The 21,788-nt window shown below is 42.5% G+C and overlaps 1 protein-coding gene and 1 non-coding gene across 6 annotated transcripts in view; both read left to right on the plus strand.

Annotated features, from left to right (window-relative positions):
* smoc1 (SPARC related modular calcium binding 1) overlaps positions 1-21,788 on the plus strand; it is a 234,822-nt gene that overhangs the window by 165,907 nt on the left and 47,127 nt on the right. For all 5 annotated transcript variants that reach the window (XM_048600257.1, XM_048600258.1, XM_048600261.1 and 2 more), the window contains exon 10: positions 13,801-13,906. In XM_048600257.1, coding sequence (XP_048456214.1) covers positions 13,801-13,906 — 106 coding nt within the window. The remainder of the gene's footprint in view (positions 1-13,800; positions 13,907-21,788) is intronic.
* Positions 13,051-13,122, plus strand: trnaq-cug. The gene has a single exon. It is a non-coding gene; the product is annotated as a tRNA-Gln (tRNA).

Here is a 21,788-nt window from a genome sequence, read left to right on the forward strand (position 1 = left end):
ACGCAACAAACAGGGAATTTCACGTAGTTAAGACCATGTCTTTTTACTTCTTTTTGTTTTGCTTGTGGATGAAAATGGGTAAAAGGACTGCTTTAGAACCAAGGATTGTTGAAAGGATTGCTACACTTTTTGAAGGCAGGCTGTCAGCGCTTAGTGTAAGTGTTGTTTACACTGCTGTTTATAGAATCAGTGGGAGAAAGTTTAGTCGCAGATCAACTGGCACCGGGAAGAGTGTACAAGATGAGATTTGGCTGGTAACAAGTAGCTGATTGGTCTGTGGAGTGCTGGCCACTTGTCGTAGGCCTTCTGCCTGCCAACAACTACATGATTGGCTTCCCAGTAGCTGAAACAGTTTGTGGGGATGAAGGATATAGCCAGAAGCTTTTGGACCTCTGAATTGGAAGTGGTGTCCTTGTCTCTGTCGTGAAAAACACCTCCAGCCTGAATTGTTTATTTCCCTCAAAAGTTGCTGTAAGGTGTTGCTTTTAACTGATAAGTCAGAGACCTTGTAGGTTGTGAATCAGGAGCTCTGTGCCTCCTGCAAGCCAGAGAAAGTACTTGGAGAAGAGAGAAAGAGGAGCTGCAACTCTGGGCAAGCAAAAGAATCATTTCAGCAAACGCTGTGGACAGGGCCCGTTGAACTGCCCTTCCAGCTTTTCTCTCTACACATAACACCAACATTTTTTGTGTGTCTGTATGTGTGTGTAGAGGGAGCTTTATAAAGAGGTTAGAGTTTTAACAGTCGTTGTTGTTTACTAGTAGCTAGATCTATTCATAATTCTTGTTCAGTACCTGTTCCATGACTTGGGGAAATCTGTGTAGGTTGTTAATCTTTGTGACAACTCTGGGAATAGCAGGGCTTCATTTCCAGTGTGCTCCTGTGTGAGGCGTGACAGCAAAAGCCTTGCTACAGTGACCGAGAGAAAGGGCTCGCCCATAATGTTTAGAGAAGGGAAGCAGAGGCATATTCACAGTATTTATGCCTGGTTGAGGTTTTCAGACGGTGCATTGGCATATTTGCAGATGGTACCCCTGCTGGTGCGGAAACGTGCAATTAGACAAAACCCTAGGCCACTTGCCTCTATATTCTGGGCTTTTTCTCTCCATTTCAAGGTAATCTGAAATGCCACTGTAGGGTCTACAGCTGGAATGGATGGTATAGACAGGCTAGCCCTAGTTCCGTCTGATTTCCCTGTTATCGCCCATGCTGTGTATACATGCAAACCTCAGTTTAGCTAAAGTTTAACTTCTTCTATCGTATCTTGCATCAAGTCATGCTCATCTAATGTTTTGCTCTTGCTGACTTGTACTTGCTTCCAATCTGCCAAAGCTTCAAACTTAAAATTCTCATCTTTGTACCTTCTGTCCATGCCGATGTATGACCATCTGCATCTTGACCCTCCTCTGTCTTTGGCCTACTTGAACACAAGTCCTCTCGCTTTCTTACCCAACCATTGGCACTCGTGCCTTAGCCTCCTCCCGGACCATCAGCCCATCTAATATCTATCCTCCCTTCACTGGGCCACAGGTTTTGTCCCTTTACCTCTTTGTGAAGTGGATTGGGATATTTTCCATCTCAAATGTGCAACACAACCAGCGAAATGTTTTCTGGCCTCAAAAGTCCATTTTAAAAGAACAAGTTTAACGCTGGTAAGCTATTGGGCCATGAGATGGGTACCACATGCAGATGGAATAAATCCCGAGATACTTGTGCAGGAGTAAAGAATGGTGATGGTTAGAGAACCGGAGTGGTGATTTCCTGAAACGATTGTAAGGAGCTCCTGAGTTCACAGCGAACCAGGCCTGATCCCACTTTGCCAGTGAGAATTTCCACCTTCATAGGTCAGTCTTGCCTCTTGCTGAGCAGTTTGCAATCCATAGTGAGATTCTTCATCAAGTTATAAAATCTCTGTAGTGTGGAAGCAGGCCATTCGGCCCATTGAGTCCTCACCGACCCTCCAAAGAGCATCCCACCCGATCCCACCCCCCCCTATCCTGACCCTGTAACCCCGCATTTCCCATGGCTAATCCACTTAGCCTGCACATCTTTGGACATTGTTGCCATTTTAACTGTTCCAACCACTTATGGTTGCTGGCTTTCCTGGGGATCTCATTAAGTCTACTCTTGGTATCTTCGTATACTAATTCTTTAATTTAGGAAACATTTTAGTTGCTAGTTGGACCAATATGTCTCAATAAAAAAGAGTTTATTCATTCCAAATTCCCTTTTAAAAGCTGTCTCATTAGGTTCAACCAAATGCCTTTATCATCCACTGAAATTAGACTGCATGCAAGTAGGGTAAGGCTTGCCAATAGAAGGACTAATGGAAATCATCCCAATGTTATGCCTGTCTGCCGTGGCCAGGATTAATAACTACATTGGCAGAAAAATACAGAGAGATCATGGAATCGGTCAACAGCTAAAAGATCCCAAATGAACTTGTCACGTGTTCATCATGTTTCGTGGCATTTGAGATATCGAGATAATGGTACAATAGAGTCTGCTTTGAGCAGTTACCAAAATCAAGAGGTTTCCATGACATAGGATTAGGTTGAGCTGCTAACATACTGTAGAAGATTGTCTGTCTGTTGGCCTGTATTTATTGTTCAGATCATTCCAGTTGAGTGTGTGGATGGAAGAGTGTTTATTTTTTATGTTAAAAGGCTTCTTGTGGCATGCTAGGATTGAATTTGTCAATGGAAACCAGTAGTTTTGAACATGTTGTCTTATTGTTTTTACAAATTCTACATATTGAGGAGGACGGTTGATTGGTAAAGGCTGCCAGTTTGATCTCTGAGAAAACAAGGACCTGAGTAGTACCACACATATTCTCCAGTGGAATGGACATAAGAAGGGAAACTGGGCAGCAGCAAAGTGGCTGAACATAAAGGAGAACATGAAGGCTCTTGTGATGCAGTAGTAGTGTCTCTATCTCTGAGGCAGGAGGCCCAAATTGAAGTCCCACCTACTCCAAAGGCCTGTCATAACAACTTTGAAGAGTTTGGTGAAAAATACCTAAAGGAGAACACAGGCAAGATTACAGCTTGGTTTAATTGTATCCCTTTCTGCTTAACAGCTTTACCAAACCTTAATTTGGAAATGCCATTTAAAACACAGAGCATATGAAATCAAGAATGACCTGTTAATGGGAGAAAGCTCCCTCTTGCTGTGTTTGCTGGGAGCAGTGATCCAGTTACTCTGCTGTCAACTGAAATCAGGTCTGACAAAGTGAAACTTATAGGCTGTGTGAGATCCCCGAGTCCCCAGCATCTAATCCATGAAGCCAAGGCAACCTGAGATCACACTTTATTCACTGGATATAGCTTGTCTATAAATGCAATATAATTCAACATTGAAATCCGAAATTATTGTTGCTTCAATTTTGTCAACCTATAGGCTTGGAAGTTACGCCCTTAGTGCTAATGCCGTCATTGATGAAGAAACCATGAATTGAAGAGAGTTGGCAACACTGGCAATTTGACATGTTTGTAACTTAAGGAGAATGTAAATGGAAACTTCATATGCTGTTAACGTGGTTCTATATTACACACTTACACAGGCTATAAAAACAAAAGACTCAGATGCTCTCAAGATTGTCAGATATTTATCAGATCGAGACACCTTCAATTACATTATAATTTCAGTGTCCTACGCTGGCTTTTGATCAAACGTTTTAAAACTGTGCCGAGGAGACAGGTTTAGTGAAATGAACGAAACAGGGTGGACATTTATTCGGCCTGATGGGCGGTCTCACCCACAGATCGGAGAATCAGCAGGGAACCCTCGTCAATTCCGTAGGTGAGGCCAGATGCCAGCAAATACCCATCAGGCAGTGGAGTGGCATCTGCCAGGCCTTGCCCACCATTGAGGGCCCTGACACCCGAAATCCAGCTTTGGGAGAGGCATAGACCAATCGGAAGCTGCAGTGCCCATTGCCATCAGCTTAAAACTGAACCAATGGCAGCTTCCAGTGATATGCCCACTGGGGGCTGAGAATCACCAAGGGACCCAGACCAAATGAGAATGGGCGGGTATGGTGTAGGTATGACATGAAAGCAGAGGGGGCGGAGGGAAGGGCTTTCTGCCAACCGTCCAATCCCACTCCTATCATTGGGCACCAAGTGCCTGATAGCAAGCTTCTGAGCGGTCTTTGGGTGGTGTGGAAAAGCCAATTCCCCTTCCCAGTGACCTAGACTGAGGTGGGCAATGGGATAATGGGTATCAGTTGGCTCATTAATAAGCTTCATTGATACCTAACCACTGGCAAGCTGGAATCCCACATTAACCCCAAGTTCTTAATCAGGGCGAGAGTTTCATCACTGCTTGGAGACTGATGTGGGCATCTCCTGCAATTAACTGGACATGGCTACCATGCTGTGACAGGCTGGATTAACCTCTCTGTGAGAGAATGTGCATCAGAGAGTGGAAAAAAAAGAGTTTAAAAATGTTACATTACTGTTTCCCTTAAAGATGTTGCATTAATAAGGTTGCTTCCCTGAAGATCCCTTAGCCAGTATGCTGTGATGTCTGGTCTGCAGATTAGTTGTATCTTGTACCTATTGTTCCGCTTTTAAGTTTATCCCTTCCAGTTTGTTCAGAGTGAGTACAAGAGAAGTGAGCTTTCTGAGCGGAATTGTCATTATATGCCCAGGGCAGTTTGTTCAGGTGCACTTTTCAGAATTTTTTTTCTCAACACAATACCCGGTCAGATGTGTTTGATGTAGCATTAGTTGATGTTCTCTTCACCAGCTGCATTCGTTCAAGCTAAACATGATAAGAAAGCTCACACATTGTGGAGCGTTCCTCTTGCATGGCAAAACACAAGAGAGGATTTAGTACAGATGACATGTGTTGAGGGGAAGGTCTTGGCAGGAGTTCTTTATGCTGCACAGCCTTGATACAACATTGCGCTATGTTTGTCTTGCAGTAATGAGCTGATTCTACTTTGATAATCAAAGACTGAATACATTAGAAATTGCTTCACTTCAGTCCCTCTCACAGGTGCTGCCTGCTAAACATCAATATGTTTGACGTATTTGCCTTCATTGTGCTGAAGCAGTATTGATGCTGTATCTACCTACAAATCTGGACTTGTTCTAAGCTCCCAGCTAGAAAACCACCATTCATAAAGCAGTCTTTATGAATGTGCACACTCTAACATTTTTAATAAGGTGTGGTGGGGAGATTGGGAAGTTAGTTGAAAGCACCTTGTCTTTTCAGTGAACAGTATATAATGGCCCTTAATTATCTTTCATTCTTTTCCAACGTATAACTTTCAGGCTTTGTGATAATTTTTGAAATCTTTCTCTTATATTCATCTTTCACTCCTTCAAGAATTTAGCATCGTTCAACCAAATCTTTCTCAGTGTTTCTGGTGGTTGATTTTGCAATTTTGTAATTAAACTTTCTTGCTGCTTTAAGCCGTCTTATTGTTGGCTCTGAAGTTTTCCTCAATGTGAAGTCCTTGTCTTAGATTTTGTATTCCAGAGATTATTAAATTACACATACTGTTGAACTTGAGTAAAGGTTATAGCTTTCTTTCTGTCTCACTAACTCGATTAAATTTTTTGAAGAAGTGACAAAGATTGATGAAGGCAGAGCAGTGGATGTTGTCTATATGGACTTTCGCAAGGCATTCGACAAGGTTCCGCATGGTGGACTGCTAAGAAAAATTAGATCACATAGAATCCAGGGGTGCTAGCCATTTGGATACAGAACTGGCTTGAAGGTAGGAGAGAGACAATCGTGGTGGAGGGTTTTTTTCGGACTGGAGGCCTGTGACCAATGATGTGCTGCAAGGATTAGTGCTGGGTCCACTGCTTTTCATCATTTATATAAATGGTTTGGAGGTGAATGTAGGAGATATGGTTGGTAAATTTGCAGATTACACTAAAATCAGTGGTGCTGGAAGCAGGTTATCTCAAAGTACAATGGGGCCTTGATCAGGTGGGCTGATGGGCCGAGGAGTGGCAGATGGAGTTTAAATTTAGATAAATGTGAGGTGTTGCATTTTGGTGAGGCAAACCAGGGCAGGACTTGTACAGTTAATGGTAGGGTCCAGGAGAGCGTTGTCAAACAAAGGGATCTAGGGGCTCAAATGCATGGTTCCTTGAAAGTGGAGTTGCAGGTAGACAGGGTGGTGAAGAAGGTATTTGGCATGCATGCCTTCATTGGTCAGTGCATTGAGTATAGGTGTTGGGAGGTCATGTTGTTGCTGTACAGGACATTGGTTAGGCCAGTTTTAAAATACTGCATTCAGTTCTGGTCTCCCTGCTATAGGAAAGGTGTTGTTAAACTTGAAAATGTTCAGGAAAGATTTATAAGGATGTTGCCAGGGTTGGAGGGTTTGAGCTATCGGGAGAGGCTGAATAGGTTGGGGCTATTTTCCCTGGAATGTCGGAGACTGAGGGGTGACCTGAAAGATGTTTATAACATCATGATGGGCATGGATAGAGCGAATAGGCAAGGCCTTTTTCCCAGGGTAGGGGAGTCTAAAACTAGAGGGCACAGGTTTAAGTTGAGAGGGGAAAGATTTCTAAGGGATCTGAGGGGCAACTTTTTCAAAGAGGGTGGTACATGTACAGAATGAGCTGCCAGAGGAAGTGGTGGAGGCTGGTACAATGACAACATTTAAAAGGCATCTGAATGGGTACATGAATAGGAAGGGTTTAGAAGTATATGGGCCAAATGCTGGCAAATAGGACTAGATCAGTTTTGAATGTTTGGTTGGCATAGACGAGTTGGACCGAAGGGTCTGTATCCGTGCTGTACAGCTCCATGACTGTATGAGTCCCAATCCAGAAGCAGCAGCATGAAATCTAGACTGACGCTCTCTGTGCAGTACTGAGGGAGTGCTATACTACTGGAATGTTGTCTGAGATACAGCAAAAACTGAGTTGTCATCTGCCTTGTCAGAGACATGTAAAAGCTGAGGAAGAAGGGGCAGAGCAGAAATTCTCTCTCATTTACTGGCCACATTATAATCCTTAACCAATGTCACTACAATAAAAATATCTGAGCATTTATTTCATTGCTGCCTCTATGACTTTGCTATGTGCAAATTGGCCACTACGCTTCAAAAGTACTTAATTGGCTATGAAGTATTTGTTGTGAAGTCATCAAAGTATACATCCAGAACCTAAATGGAAGCTGCTGAAAATGTATTTCATTGTGCAAAGAAACCTTGATTGATTGATTTGATGTATTGCTGTTACATGTATGGCAACACAGTGAAAAATGTTGTTTTGCATGCTCTACAGGCAGATCGTGCATTAGGCTAGCAGAACAGAGTGCAGAATACAGTGCTACAGCCGCAGAGAAAGAGCAGAGAGAGGTCAGAAATAACATTTGAGAGGGCCATTCGAAAGTCTGATAACAGCAGGGAAGAAGCTGTCTTGAATCTATTTGTACATGTATTCAAACTTCTACATCTTCTGCCTGATGAAAGAAGGCGGAAGACTGTATAATGGGGTGGGAGGGGTCTTTGATTATGTTGGTTGCTTTCCTGAGGCAGCGGGATCTGAATCCTTAGTGAGTGCAGCTGTTTTAAACATGATGTTGGATAGTTCAAACCAATAGCTTTATTCTGGATCGCAGAGATACACAGTATAGTCCCACAGTGACACAGGATGATAACATATTGCTTTAGAAAGGGAGTTATTAAGTGTGAAAGGTACTGCCATGGGAAGCAGTACTTTGGCAACATTTAAGTAAAGTAAGAAAGAATAAGCAGGGACAACATAAATTAAATTTAATAAATTTAAAATGGTGTGTAGGAACAGAGAGACCTGGCGATGAGTGAATTCAAATCTTTGACGGTGACAGGGCAACTTAATAGAGAAAGCTGTTGAAGAGCATATTGGATCCTTAGCTTTATAAACAGAGGACAGATTACAAATGCAAGGGAGTTATAATAACCCTTTATATGCCACTCTTATAACTTTATATATTAGGTTCCACTTGGAGTTTTATATGCAATTTTCGATACCACACTTTGGGAAGGATGATAAGGCCTTAGGGAAATTAAAAAAGATTTACCAAAGATGAGGGACTTTGTTTAAATGGAGAGACTGAGAAACTGAGGCCACTTTCCATAGGCAGTGAAGATCTTAGGAAGATATAATCAAAGTGTTCAAAGAGTTTTGCTAGAGTAAATAGAACAGAGTGAAGGAAAACTGTCTTTTGTGGCAGAAGAACTAGTAACAAGAGGTGATTGATGAAAGAGGAGAGATAAGGAGAATGTTTCAAAAGGGAATTGGTTAAATACTTGAAGGGAACATTCTTGTAGAGTTATGGGGAAAGAACAGAACAATGGGCCAAATGGATGACTCTGTTTTGAAAAAAAAGAACCTAGCACAGACACTGTGGCTGTGGCCTCGTTCCATGCTGTACGGTGCTACAATTCTAAACTGGGTGTGTTGGTTCTTTACCAGCAGCTCTTTTGAAACGTCAAGCCCATACCATTGCTGGCTTTATGACTGTTTGAAACACTCTTCCAGCTCTGATGAACATTATACACCATAAGGTAAAGGGAGAAGTCAGGTGCTCGGTATTTGACATCTTGTATCCAAGCAGTTTTTGGTTGAGGATCCTGCTTTAAGGAAACCCAGGATGTGAGTTTAATGGCAAAAATACACGTCTGACATTCAAAACTTCGATAAAGGAACGAATTAAATTCACAGTGTAATCCATCACAGAGGAATTATTCCATGCAGAGAGCCTTCTGGCACTTCGACAGACTGTGGAGCAATTTGTCCTGTTTTCTCAGCTGAAGGAAGGTACCTAACAGCAGGAGGCAACTTTAGGAGCCGAAAGAGGGAAAATATGGATGAGCGAGTAGAATTGTGGTGGCCAGTATTTTGCATTGGAACATATTGGAGAAAGCACCATTACTATTCATCCTGCTGATTAGGCTGAATGCATTTTGTCAGACATTCACCTTTTAGTCACTTTGATCTTTTCTAAATTGAAAACGTTCAACTAATCTCAGGAAATCGCCTCATTGGGGATTAGCATGACTTCCTGTATCTATAAGCGGAGATCCTGGATCTTAATTTCCCCTCTTCCTGATCCCAACTCCCCCACTCCCCTCAAACTACCAACCCTCACAGTCCTTGCAAGCACAAAATCGTGCAGTCATTAAACAATCATCCCCCGAGGTCTCAGTTAATGATACCAGATGGTTGTATGTGTATCCACATGCTCTATAACGCTTTGTGAAATTGTACAACATCTGCCGTGAACACAGGGGCAAGACCAAAAAAAAATTACTCAAAGTGGAAGTGGCATGAATTGCTGCGAAGGCTGGTGATTTGACGTTTATCTGCTGCATTGCGATTTTAGCCCGATATCTCCTGAAAAGTTCTGAAGCAAATTGCTTGGGTTTCTGAGGGGATTAGATTGACAGATTACTAAATACGGTTAAACTAAAGATTTTCATTTCTGTAGTGCTTTTCGCAACTTCAGGATGCTCCCAAAGTACTTCATGTATGATGAGTTACAGATTGTACCTCCCTAATCTGGCACTCTCTCTGATCCGGTGACCCTCTGTGCCAGTTTATTTTTCCAGTAATGGCGTGTCGTACCTCTGTGGTGATTTTTATTCATATTACTTTTTGTAACACACTTTCCAGCTTGGCTACCCTGGGGGAGGTGATGGCCTAGTGGTACTATTGCTGGCCTGTTAATCTAGAAACCCAGGTAATGCTCTGGGGACTGGGATTCAAATTCCACCACACTAGATAGTGTAATTTGAATCCAATAAAAATCTGGAGTTAAGAATCTAATTGTTGGGGAAAACCCATCTGGTTCACTAATGTTCTTTTGGGAAGGAAACTGCCATCCTTTTCTGGTCTGACCTCCATGTGACTCCAGACCCACAGCAATGTTGTTGTCACTTAACTGCCCTCTGGGCAATTAGGGACGGGCAATAAATGCTAGCCTAGTTAGTGATGCCCTCATTCCTGTGAATGAGAAAACAAAATAAAAATGTGTAATTCAAAATTATTTAACCATTAGGAATGTGATTGTTATAAATCAGGGCGAGGTCTTTACTTGAAAGTGTTCGTGCATTGAATATACTTTTGATGGTGTCAAGGTTTCATCAGGATTTCTTTTCCACATCCTCTGCATGCCTTTACATCCTTCCTAAAGTGCAACTGGAAGCAATACTCCAACTGAGGCCAAACTAGTGTCTTCTGTCAGTTCCACACGATTACTGTCTATTTAATTACTAACAGGACAGCTTCCAAGAGGGAACCCCACAGGCTGCTGGGATAGGAAAGCTTGCCGGATCTTCCAGCAACCAGGCAGCTGATTGGCTGTTAGCAGGATTTCCGATGGAACTGAGACCCCAGAGCAAGAGGGCCCCTGATGCTGGAGCCACCAGCCAATCAAAAGCCAAGTTCCAGAACTTGGCAATGCTAGGCCATAGACTGCGACTCCCTTCCCCCACATTCCCACGTGGATGTTCAGTGATGGGAAAGGGAGTTGTTCTTTGGGGCGGGGTTTCTGATATCGGGGGTCCTACGGGCAAGGAGGGACAGAGGGTTGGAAGGCAGGGTAGAGTTGCTGCCTGGGGCTACCCGCCACCTCATTGGCCTTGCACAGATTAGTGCAGGTCAAGGCAACATCACCCTTACCCACCCACCCATTCCCAACCTGGCAGAAGGTTGGCATTGGTTTACTCGTGGGCTAGGCTGACTCTTCCTCAGTTACATCAGCTGCAGACAAGAGGAGGTCCTTAGGCCTCAGTCGGTGGTCGAGTGGGAATGTCAAATTCAGGCCTTGCCACCCAGAGTGTAGGCAGCCAGAGGTGGTAGGTATTCCCTGATGCCTGCTCGCCTGATTATCACAACCTCCTTCCAGGTTCCCTCCTCATCCAGGAGGGGAAGGTTTTTGACAGAGATTAATTCCCGTACTGCACCTTCACAGTTTGAACATGTACTAATAGGCCCCTGCTGCATCCTGTTGTTCCAGATTGACCCAATCTCATAGTGACTTCGGTTTTGAAGATAACATAACCTGAGCTGATCCACTCGTTTCTCATAACCCATCCTGCTCACAGTGGCACTCCTCCGTATTCCCTCTGGGAGCATGACAATCCTGTCATGGGAACCAGGAATGAGTAAACCCAATAAAGATGAGGTATAACCCACTTGTTAGGCAGGTCCTCTGTGACCTGGGCAGTGAGAACATAAAATCATAAGAAATAAGAGCAGGAGTAGGCCATCTGGCCCCTCGAGCCTGCTCTGCCATTCAATAAAATCATGGCCAGTCTTTTTGTGGACTCAGCTCTGCCCGCACACCATAACTGAGCATGTAGTTTCAGGCAACTATAGAAAATATTATAGTGCTTGTCCATTTCCACTCAGCTGTTCTCAGGTTTGATTTTTGTTCGGTTGGATGAAGTTTCTTCTTAAACCTCCCACAGTAATGAAGGCTGTTTTAAACTAAAATGATAATCTCATGGAATCTACCAGAGTAGCTCTCTTGACCAGGTACAGGCGTGAGCCAAAAACACATGAAGCTTCAGAGAAGGTACTGATATTGGATGACCCACTAGCTACAGGGAGGCGGTTGGGATTAAAAATACTTTTGGAAACCAGGGAAACTGCTTTGTGCCCGACCTATTGTCATTTATCGTGCTTTGAGGACTCTGAAGCCTTGTGAATATAATGTACACAGCATTTTGAATTGTAATCTAATACTATTAATGTGCAAGATTGATAGCGTGCAGTTTTTGTACAGCTGCCTCTGTTCTATGTGCTTATGCCTTTTCACCTGTTAAAGCTTCTCCTTTTACATTACCCTCTCCTCGATATTACCATTCCACCACTTCTTTTCTCTTACAAAAGGAAGCCCTTTGTGTAAAGAGTCAAAATGGCCTTTGGCCAGATGATAAGGAACTCTGTTGCCAAACTAACAATGTCATTGATTGACTATTATCTCTGAAAAAGCCAGTGGATATCATAGGTTTTTGCTTTGTTTAGGACTCTTTAACCAATTACAAGTAAGCAGTGTGCCTGTAGAAAAATATTTACCTTGATTATTGCTGTGAAGTATTTTCAAAATCAGGAATATATATACATACAACTGCTCATTGTTGTGAGTGGACTATATACAGGCTTTGCTAAATTTTAGAGAGTTATGTACTGTTGACATTCAGACTACAATGGCTCCAGTATTTGCTGTTAAGAGAACAGTATTATACCCCTTACCAATTTACATTTGGCGATGATAGTGACTAAGAACTCGATGCCATCAGGAAACTCTTTCACATAAACAAAGTGATGTTGACTAAATATTAGTGTGTGACAGCATGACTGGTTAAATAAAATCAAAGATTGATTCATTGAGAAACATAAGCGAAGGGCTGCAGTGCACAATACTGGTATTATTGTAAAGTGTAGGAGGGAATGGTGAAATCAGATAGTCTTGGTTAGGGTGATGTCAGACTGAGGTTACAAATGTCTGATGACTGCAGGAGGACTGAGGTGGGGAATTCCTCAGTTGTGAGATCTTGAAGGAAAATTAATTTGGGTGACTTGACTCCATCAGAGCGGGAATGGAGAGAAGAGGAAAAGTGTGGTGAACAGTTTTCCCTGTGGTCTCTCTAACCGCACCCTCATTCTTCAATGCTGGTCAAAAGCCCAAACTTCTGTGAAAGCCTTGCTTATTATGACTTTCTCTGGAGTGGTTCAATTAATGACCAATTAAACACAGGCTGGTCTGCTTCCTGGGTGTCTGTTAAATTTAGGATATGGATTCAGATTTCCATGTACATGAAAGGGGCATTTGAATTCAGGATGACAAGTGTGGAGCTCCATTGTCTATCAATGTGAAAGGCTTAGAACAAAGAACAATACAGCATAGAAACAGATCATCTGGCCCTCCAAGCCTGTGCTGGCACATATTGCCCTTCCATACTGAAATTGTCTTCACTTACAAGATCCATATCCCTCTATTTGCTTTCTGTTCATGTTAATACATTGCAGCACCATCAGCTCCATCCACTCCCATTATGACTGTGTTATATGGTCTCAGGTCATGGTTCCATGGTATAATGGTTAGCACTCTGGACTCTGAATCCAGCGATCCGAGTTCAAATCTCAGTGGAACCTTGCATTTTCGGCACAACATTGTGGGCCGAAGGGCCTGTACTGTGCTGTGCTGTTCTATGTGACTATGTAGTGTGGGAGAACAGCTTACAACCTTGAAGGGATGATGCCTAACTCTGGGTTCTGCTCAAAGTCTCTTGTCACCATGTCTGTCATTGTCAATGTAACCTGTAGCTGGTTGTTAACATATGCCATAAATTGTTTCTCGTTAATTACAAGAGCTCCTCCTGGCTAGACTGAGAGGTGGTTTTGCCCTATCACACTAAACCAAGCAGATCGTTAGACTTAAAGAGGTTTGTGGCAGGAAACACACCACTTGGTGAGGGGCACCCTTGGTTGAGCTGCTGTTGCAATACGTACCACCTCAGCAGGTGAAGTAGATTATTTATGAAACGATAGAATTTGAGAGTCAAGTTGATGTAGCCTCTGATTAATTTGTCCTTGTCACTGATGTGATTTGTACAGTAATGGGATGGATCAGGTGAGAGCATAGTAGGGTTCGTGTCACCTTGACCCTTTCACCTCGCCTGCAGCCTATTAACCCTCAGACATTCAGATGGAAAGGAAGTGATCTCGAATAAATCACTGTTCTCCACACTTGGGAAATGACATGAAATGCTGCTCATCAGGCACACCAGCTATCATTGCTACTTATGACTGTTAACCTTTCACCTTTTGCAGGTTGCCCTGGGGCAAAAAAGTTGGAATTCATCACCAGTGTTTTGGATGCTCTCACCACAGACATGGTGCAAGCTATTAACTCGCCAGCACCTGCAGCAGGAGGAAGGTATGTGTCTCCTTTCTGCCTGTGTCAAGAGTTTGGAGTGAGCTGACCTCAGGAAATCTCTGTTGAGAACAGCAAATGTGACAAATGTTCACATCTCAAACTCACCATTCAGTCAATTCAAAGTTAAGAATAGGCATGCTCTAATTAAATAGTAGCTGCACCACGACATTATCTCTCCAGTTCTGCATTTCCATGTATTTACTTCAGACGTGAATGGTAAATTTATGCTGTATCATGGAAAAAAATAGTTTTGCAACAACTGAATGCAATGTAACTTTTATGCTGGCATTGTATCTAAAATGGGTAGTATGGAGGAATTGAGTTGCAAACATCTATATGTGTCCAATATCTAGCCAATTTGTCAACCATCTAGGGTAATGTCCTGTCATTAAGATTGGTAAAGACTACATTTATGTGATTATCACACCACTTACTGCAGCACAGTGTTATGGCAAATTATAATTCCTCTTGGTAGTGAGTGTGAGAGACTGCAAGTCATTAGGAATATCGGGAGTAAAATTCATTTCGAGCAGTTTTAATTGGCTTTCAAGTTCCTGTCCCATTTTCAAAGAAAAACTGGATGGAACGCAAATGGGATTCCCATTCAGCTGGACTTGTTTTGCACCACTGCCTAAAGACCAAGGATATATTCAGACACCGTGGGAACCAGAGTTGGCCATTTATTACATCCTCTGGACATTCTTGTTTTCTTTAAATCTGATTTCTCCAATTCCTGTACATTCTTTAAACCCAGCTCCCAATTTTCTTTCTCTGTTCCTCCATGCTGTTGCTCCTGAAGTATCTACCACCAATGCTGACACCTAATTGGTGAGTTTTGTGGTGGAGCGGGGCATTTAATTGGGCAGAGAAGGTTGGTAAGTGGGGCCCTGCCATCTTACCATCCCTACCTCATGATGGACCTGAGGATGGAAAGGGCCATGGATGGCTTTCCCACCCTTCTGCCAGTTGAGACCCTCTGATTGGCTGGCAGATGGTACTTCCTCCCCGGTGTCCTTGGTCTATGGGAAGGACCCCTGCTGGCCTGTTGAGTGCCTGATTGGTTATGGGACTTCTCAAAAAAAGACGGCCCAGCCTCCTTTTTGACCCACAAGATTTCTGTCCATCGACTCCAACATCTCCCTGATATAATTCAAAACAGAAGTACTGACATATTCGAGCCGCAGTATTTAACTGAACAAAATTTGGGATTTCTGAGAATTAACTGAAATTGGATGTTTTGCAGCACCTTTAGTTCTGATTCCAGTTTGTCACACATGTGTGCAAACTCACACTTACAGTTGGCAAGTGGTACAAATATGTGAAAAATGACAGACCTTGAAAGAACTTCTGATCGAACCAGGCAATCCCACACAACTGTGAGACCCAGTGTATCATCGGATTTACAGTGAGGCAGACTGGATTAGGGAGCTGAAGCTGAAGGAACCCTAGGGGGCAGTGACCGTATTAGGAAAGAATTCACCTTGCAGTTTGAGAAGGAGAAGCTGGAATCAGATATAATTAGAATTGAATAAAGATGATTTCAAAGACATGTGATGGCCAACGTCATTGCAAAGGATTAGTGGGATCTGAGCTAAATGCAGGCAAATGGGACCAGTATAGTTTGGGAAACTTGGTCGGCTTGGACAAGTTGGACTGAAGGGTCTGTTTCCATGCTGTATGACTCTATGACTCTATTAATTTAAAGGCTGAGGATATAGGAGTTGGGAGATCATGTTGTGGCTGTGCAGGACATTGGCCACTTTTGGAATACTGTGTGCAATTCTGATCTCCCTGCTACAAGGATATTGTGAAACCTGAAAGGGTTCAAGAAAGATTTACAAGGATGTTGGAGTGTTTAAACTACAGGGAGTGGCTGAATAAACTGTGGCTATTTTCCCTAGAGTGTCTGAAGCTGAGGGGTGACCTTTTAGAGGTGTATAAAATCTTGAGGGGCATGGATAGAATGAATATCCAAGGTCTTTTCCCCGAGTGGGACAGTCCAAGACTAGAGGGTGTAGATTTAAAGTGAGAGAGGAAAGATTTAAATGGGACCTAAGGGGTAACTTTTTCACACAGAGGATGGTGCGTGTATGGAATGAGCTGCCAGACGAAGTTGCGGAGGCTGGTAAAATTACAACATTTAAAAGGTATCTGGATGGATATATAAATAGGAAAGGTTTCGAGGGATATGGACCAAATGCTGGCAAGTGGGATTAGATTTATCTAGGATATCTGGTCGGCATGAACAAGTTGGACCGAAGGGCCTGTGGCCATGTTGTAAATCTCTATGACTCCATGACTCTAGGTAACCCAGGTTCAGGTTCAAATCCTGCCATGGTAGTTGGTGAAATTTTGAATTTAAAAGAATCTGGGATTGAGAATCTAATGATGACCATGAAACCATTCCTGATTGTCAGAAAAACCCACTAAGGTTCATTAATGTTCTTCAGAGACAGAAATCTGCCATCCTTACCTGGCCTAATGTGAATCCAAACCCCCAGCAATGTGGTTGACTCTTAACTGCCCTCTGGGCAATGGGGATAGGCAATAAATACTGGAATTGCACCTCACTCTGCTGTTTAAGATCCTCCTAAAAGTCCATCTCTTTGTTGGAGTTTTTGGCTACCTTTCTAGTACCTCTTTCTTTGACTCACCATCTGTATTTCTCTCATGTAGCTGTGTAGTATTGTTGGAAGTTCTTTGCCAAAATCAGCAGTAGAAAAGACTGATAAATAGCCACCGCCAAATCTACATCCCAGGATAGTTAACATGGTGTCCTTAGAAATAATGGATGCATTGGTGGTCATCTTTCAAGTTTCTATAGACTCTGGAACTGATCCTATGAATTGGAGCGTAGCTAGTGTAACCTCTCTCTATTTAAAACGGGAGTTAGAGAGAAAATGGGGAATTATAGACCGGTTATGCCTAACATTGGGGAAAATGCTAGAGCCCGTTGTAAAAGATTTAATCGCAGAGCACTTAGAAAACAGTGACAGAATTGGACGTTGTTAGCATGGATTTGTGAAACAGAAATCATGCTTGACAAATCTACTGGAATTTTCAAGGATGTTACTCAAACAGTTGCTTAAGGTGAGCCAATGGATATTTTTTATTTGGCCTTATTGAACGCCTTCCAAAAGGCTTTCAATAAGGCCCTACGTAAGAGATTACCCTGTGGAATTAAACTGCATAGGATTGGGGCTAGTGTACTGACATGGATAGAGAACTGGTTGACAGACAGGAAACAATGAGTAGGAATGAATGGGTATTTTCCAGTTACATGAGAGTCAGTACTTGGACTCCAGCTATTCACAATATATATGAACGATTTAGATGAAGGAATGGAATGTAATGTCTTCAAGTTTGCAGACAACACAGAGCTGGGTGAGATGTTGAATTAGGGGGAGGATGCAGACATTCCTCAGTCTGATTTGGACACATTGAGTGGGCAGATGCAGTATAATGTGAATAAATGAAAAGTTTTTCACATTGGTAGCAAAAAACAGGAAGGCAGATTGTTATCTGAATGGCAGTAGATTGGGAAAGAGGGAGGTGCAACGAGACGTGGGTGTCCTTGTGCACCAGTCGCTGAAAGCAAGCATGCAGGTGCAGCAGCTGGTGAAGAAAATAAATAGTATGTAGACCTTCACAGTGACAGGATTCGTGCACAGGAGTAGGGATGTCTTGCTGTAATTGTAGGGTGCCTTGGTGAGACCACACCTGGAGTATTGTGCGCAGTTTTGGTCACTTTATCTGAGGAAGGATGTTTGCCTGTGGAGGGAGTGCACCACATATTTACCAGATTGATTCCTGGAGCAGCATAAAGTGAGACTAGATCAGTTAGGACTACATTCACCAGAGTTTAGAAGAATTGGGGTGGGTGGGTGGGTGTGGGGGGAAGGTTTAATAGAGATCTATATAATTCTAAGAGGACTAGACAGAGGAAATGGAGGAAGGTTGTTCCCAATAACCGGGGAATTCAGAACCAGGGGTCACAGGTTAAGCATGTGGGGGCGGCCATTTAGGACTGAGAGGAGGAGAAATTTCTTCACCCAGAGAGTGGCGAATCTGTGGGATTCCCTGCCACAAAATTTGGTTAAGGCCAAAACTTTGAATGTTGTCAAGAACAGACCAAATTAGATATAAGTTAGATATAGTTCTTAGGGCTGAAGGGATCAAAGGTTGTGGGAAATAAATGGGAACAGGGTAATGAGTTGGATGATCAGCCATGATTATATTGAATGGTGGAGCAGGCTTGAAGAACTGAATGGTCTATTCCTGCTCCTATTTCCTATGTTGCTGTGAGCTAAAAAAGCATATCATGTGCTTTAATTTGCTTCACGTGTATCAGTAGCGAATAATATGTCCCTCTAAGGTGTTGATGTACACAGAAAGCTGGAGGATACAGCCCAGGGCACTCACAAATGATCCTGGTCAGGATATGGTGAGGCAGCTATGCTAAATAAATGTGAGCATGCCTTGACACGAAGAGGCAGCGCACGCCTAGGTCAAAATAATGTCCAAAATGTGTCAATCCGTATTGTACATCTTGAGCCACACGCACGTACAGTTAATACATTTAAAAAGAAGACAATGTCAGATACAGATAGGTATAATAGGTTATGCAGCTTTCTAAAAGCAAAATCTTTAAAATGCTAGATTTTACGCTTCAATGCAGTTGTTTAATTGCTGATTTGTATTCTGCAGCACTGGCAAAGTATGTAAATATTGAGTTCTTGGTGAATGGTTGTTGTCACAAGTTACTTTTTCACCAGGCTTTGACTGACTTTAAGAGATGACAATGCACAGGGAGAGTGAGAGAGAGAGAGAGAGAGACAGGGAGAGAATGAGTTCCAGCTCTTTACAAATCCATTTATCCTCTGTCCTTGCTCTACAAAGCAAACTATTGAAAAAATGATTCACTTGCGTTTTCCTGAGTCTGGTTGAGTATTCCACAGGCAATCTTTCATCTTCCAATATGTGAACTTAACATGGAAGTGTGACATAAACAAGAGATTCAGATTTCTTCACGTTGACTTCATTTTCTAATTTTGCAGTATTTAGATAAGTGCAGGCAAGTTTTGTATATCTCACACTGGATTTGCCAAACTTATCTCAATCTGTGGGTCAGGTGATAATGGTCAGTGTTGGTCTATTTTAAACAGACACACTAGCCAATGAAGGTCTCAGGTGCTAAAATTCAAATGATAAATATTTAATATTGATAGTTCATGTGTACAACACATCCTCTTGCTTTCTGTCTGAAACCCTGGATATTCTTCCTTTTCAGATAACAGTCTAATTCTCTTTTGAATGCTTCAGTTGAACCTACTGTACCTACACTGTACTCTCAGTCACTGCGTTTCCAGACCTTAACCACTCGTTGTGAGAAAACAAAAATCCTCTTGTGACTTTTTCCCACTTTTACAAATTATTTTAAATCTGCCCACCCTCATTCTCACTCCATTCATGAGTGGGAACACTGTCTCCCTACCTACTCTGTCCAGGCCCTTCGGACTTTGAATACTATCATCACATCTTCTCCCATCCCTCTCTCCTCCAAGGAAAACAGTCCTGACTTCTCCAAATCAAATTCCAAGACTTCAAATCATCCTCATGAATCACATGACAAGCTTTTTCTTCAGTTTTCTCACCGTGAAAGGTAGTCTCATTCACCAAGGGATACTCTGTACATCTTTGGACAGGTTAGGGAGCCGATACAATAATTAAGAGTTGTTCCAGCCAAGGAAGGTCTCGGCACAAAACAGAAATATATATTACGAAGAAGCTTTGCAAGGGAGATGACATGGGGGATTGGTCAACTGTCTGTGTGGAGTTTGCACATTCTCCCTGTGTCTGCATGGGTTTCCTCCGGGTGCTCCGGTTTCCTCCCACAGTCCAAAGATGTGCAAGCGAGGTGGATTGGCCATGGGAAATTCAGGGTTACAGGGATAGGGTTGTGGGGTAGGGGGGTAGGTCGGCCTGGGTGGGATGCTCTTTGGATGGTCAGTGTGGACTCAATGGGCCAAATGGCCTGCTTCCACATATGATTCTATGATATGACTCTGCTTGAAAGCAGATAAAACAAGGAGGCAAACAATGTTGATAGCTTTTGGCTATATATGAATAATGTTGTAGTTGTTTATCGTCATGATATGGTACACCAGGGAAGCTAGGCTGTACTCTGACCTGGATCAGCAGCCATTACTGTTTGTGTGGTCAGTAAAGAGGGAAAGGGTTTTTTTTTGTATACTCAAAGTGCCTGGAGCGAATGGAACACTGGGATGCTGGATGGCGAAGGGCCAGGTTTGTTTCTTCTTATGCTGCTCTGTAGGCTTTTCCCTTGTCCAAACTTACACTTTTGTTTCCAGCAAATAAAACTGTTTCAGGGCCACGCTCCCCCACTTTACTGCCAGGGTTTCAGCTGGCCACCTTCAGAGAGTCCCTAACAGTCACCTGCTCTTGTGAAACTCTTGAGAAGCTACCTCTTTCTTTGTTCCCTTATTCTTAAATTATTCAAAATAGTGCCATTTCGTGGTGACAAATGAAAGCTTTTCACCATATTTTATTGTATTCTTACTATAAATACGTGTGGCAATAAAATCAATAAAATCAAAAAATAGAAGCCAAAAGGTAATCTCTTTAACAAGCTTCCTATAGACTTTCACATGTCTAGTTAATGAAGTAGATGGCTCCACTTTCCCCTCCACCACACCCCACTCTTTCCCCATCCCTCAAAAATGAGCAGAGTTCAGATAAGAAAAGAGGTGGTGGCATAATCATCTCTGACTCTGCTTTCTCAACTGATTCCTTTCTCGTCTTTTTTTAAGCTTTTATTCTTTGAATAGTTCCCCCACAAAAAGGAAGAACATCAGTTGGAATGAACCAAAGTTGCTCCCGTTAACACTATAACCCCAAAATATCTTGCTAAATTCTTCTGGACTAGTTCACTGACTACTTAAAGTAGGTTCCTTCTACCTAGAAAGCCACAGCTGAGAGCTTCACCCAGCAATCATTAATGCTCCGGGAAAAATTAGAGAAGAAATTAAGAAAATATCCAAAAATGGTGTTTGTTCAAGAAACACAATCCAGCTAAATATCTCTGCTTCGACAGAAAGAAGTGCACAAATGGGGTTGAAATTTGTTTTGGGTGGCAGTGAAGAATAAGCATTAATTAAATACGGTCACTCCACCACCAGTTTTCTATTCCGTTAACTTCTTCCATTTTGTACAGACGAGACAGAGTGGAGATTGCCCAGAGAATATGAGTGTTGCTTTGGACTCTCATTGCCAAAAATTTTAGTCGCAAATTAAGTACTGTTTTCTGTAGCTTGAAGAGGTACTCAAAATACCACCAGCTATGTCATCTTCCTGTTGAATTCCTCTTTTCTATCACTATCCTTATTCAGCCGGTCTCAGTTTCTATTACACTTGGAATGTGGGTTCTTTTTGATGCTGACTATATTGAAGAAGGTTTTTTATGCACTATTATTTATTTATTTATATAATGGTAATGTCACTGGGCTAGCAATCCAGAACCCAAATTTAATGCTGTGGGATCAAATCCTGCTATAGTGGATGGTGAAATTAGAATTCAAGGAAACTTCTGGAGTAAACGAAGTAAACTAATGGCACTCTCTACCAATTGTCATTTAAAAAAAAACATTTGGTTCACTAATGTCCTTCAGGGAAGGAAATCTTTTATCCTTACTTCCCCTGGTCCACAGTGATGTGGTTGACTCTTAGCTGCCCTTTGGCAATTTGAGATGGTCGCATCTCATGAACGACTAATAAAAACAACCGTGTCAGGCTGGATTTGTGGATGGGAAAAGCTCCAACCTGTGTTTTCTTGATTTGGTCCAATGGTTGAAAGTGGATCGTG

Source organism: Rhincodon typus, chromosome 8, assembly GCF_021869965.1.
Source record: "Rhincodon typus isolate 14 chromosome 8, sRhiTyp1.1, whole genome shotgun sequence".
In the NCBI taxonomy this organism is placed as follows: domain Eukaryota; kingdom Metazoa; phylum Chordata; class Chondrichthyes; order Orectolobiformes; family Rhincodontidae; genus Rhincodon; species Rhincodon typus.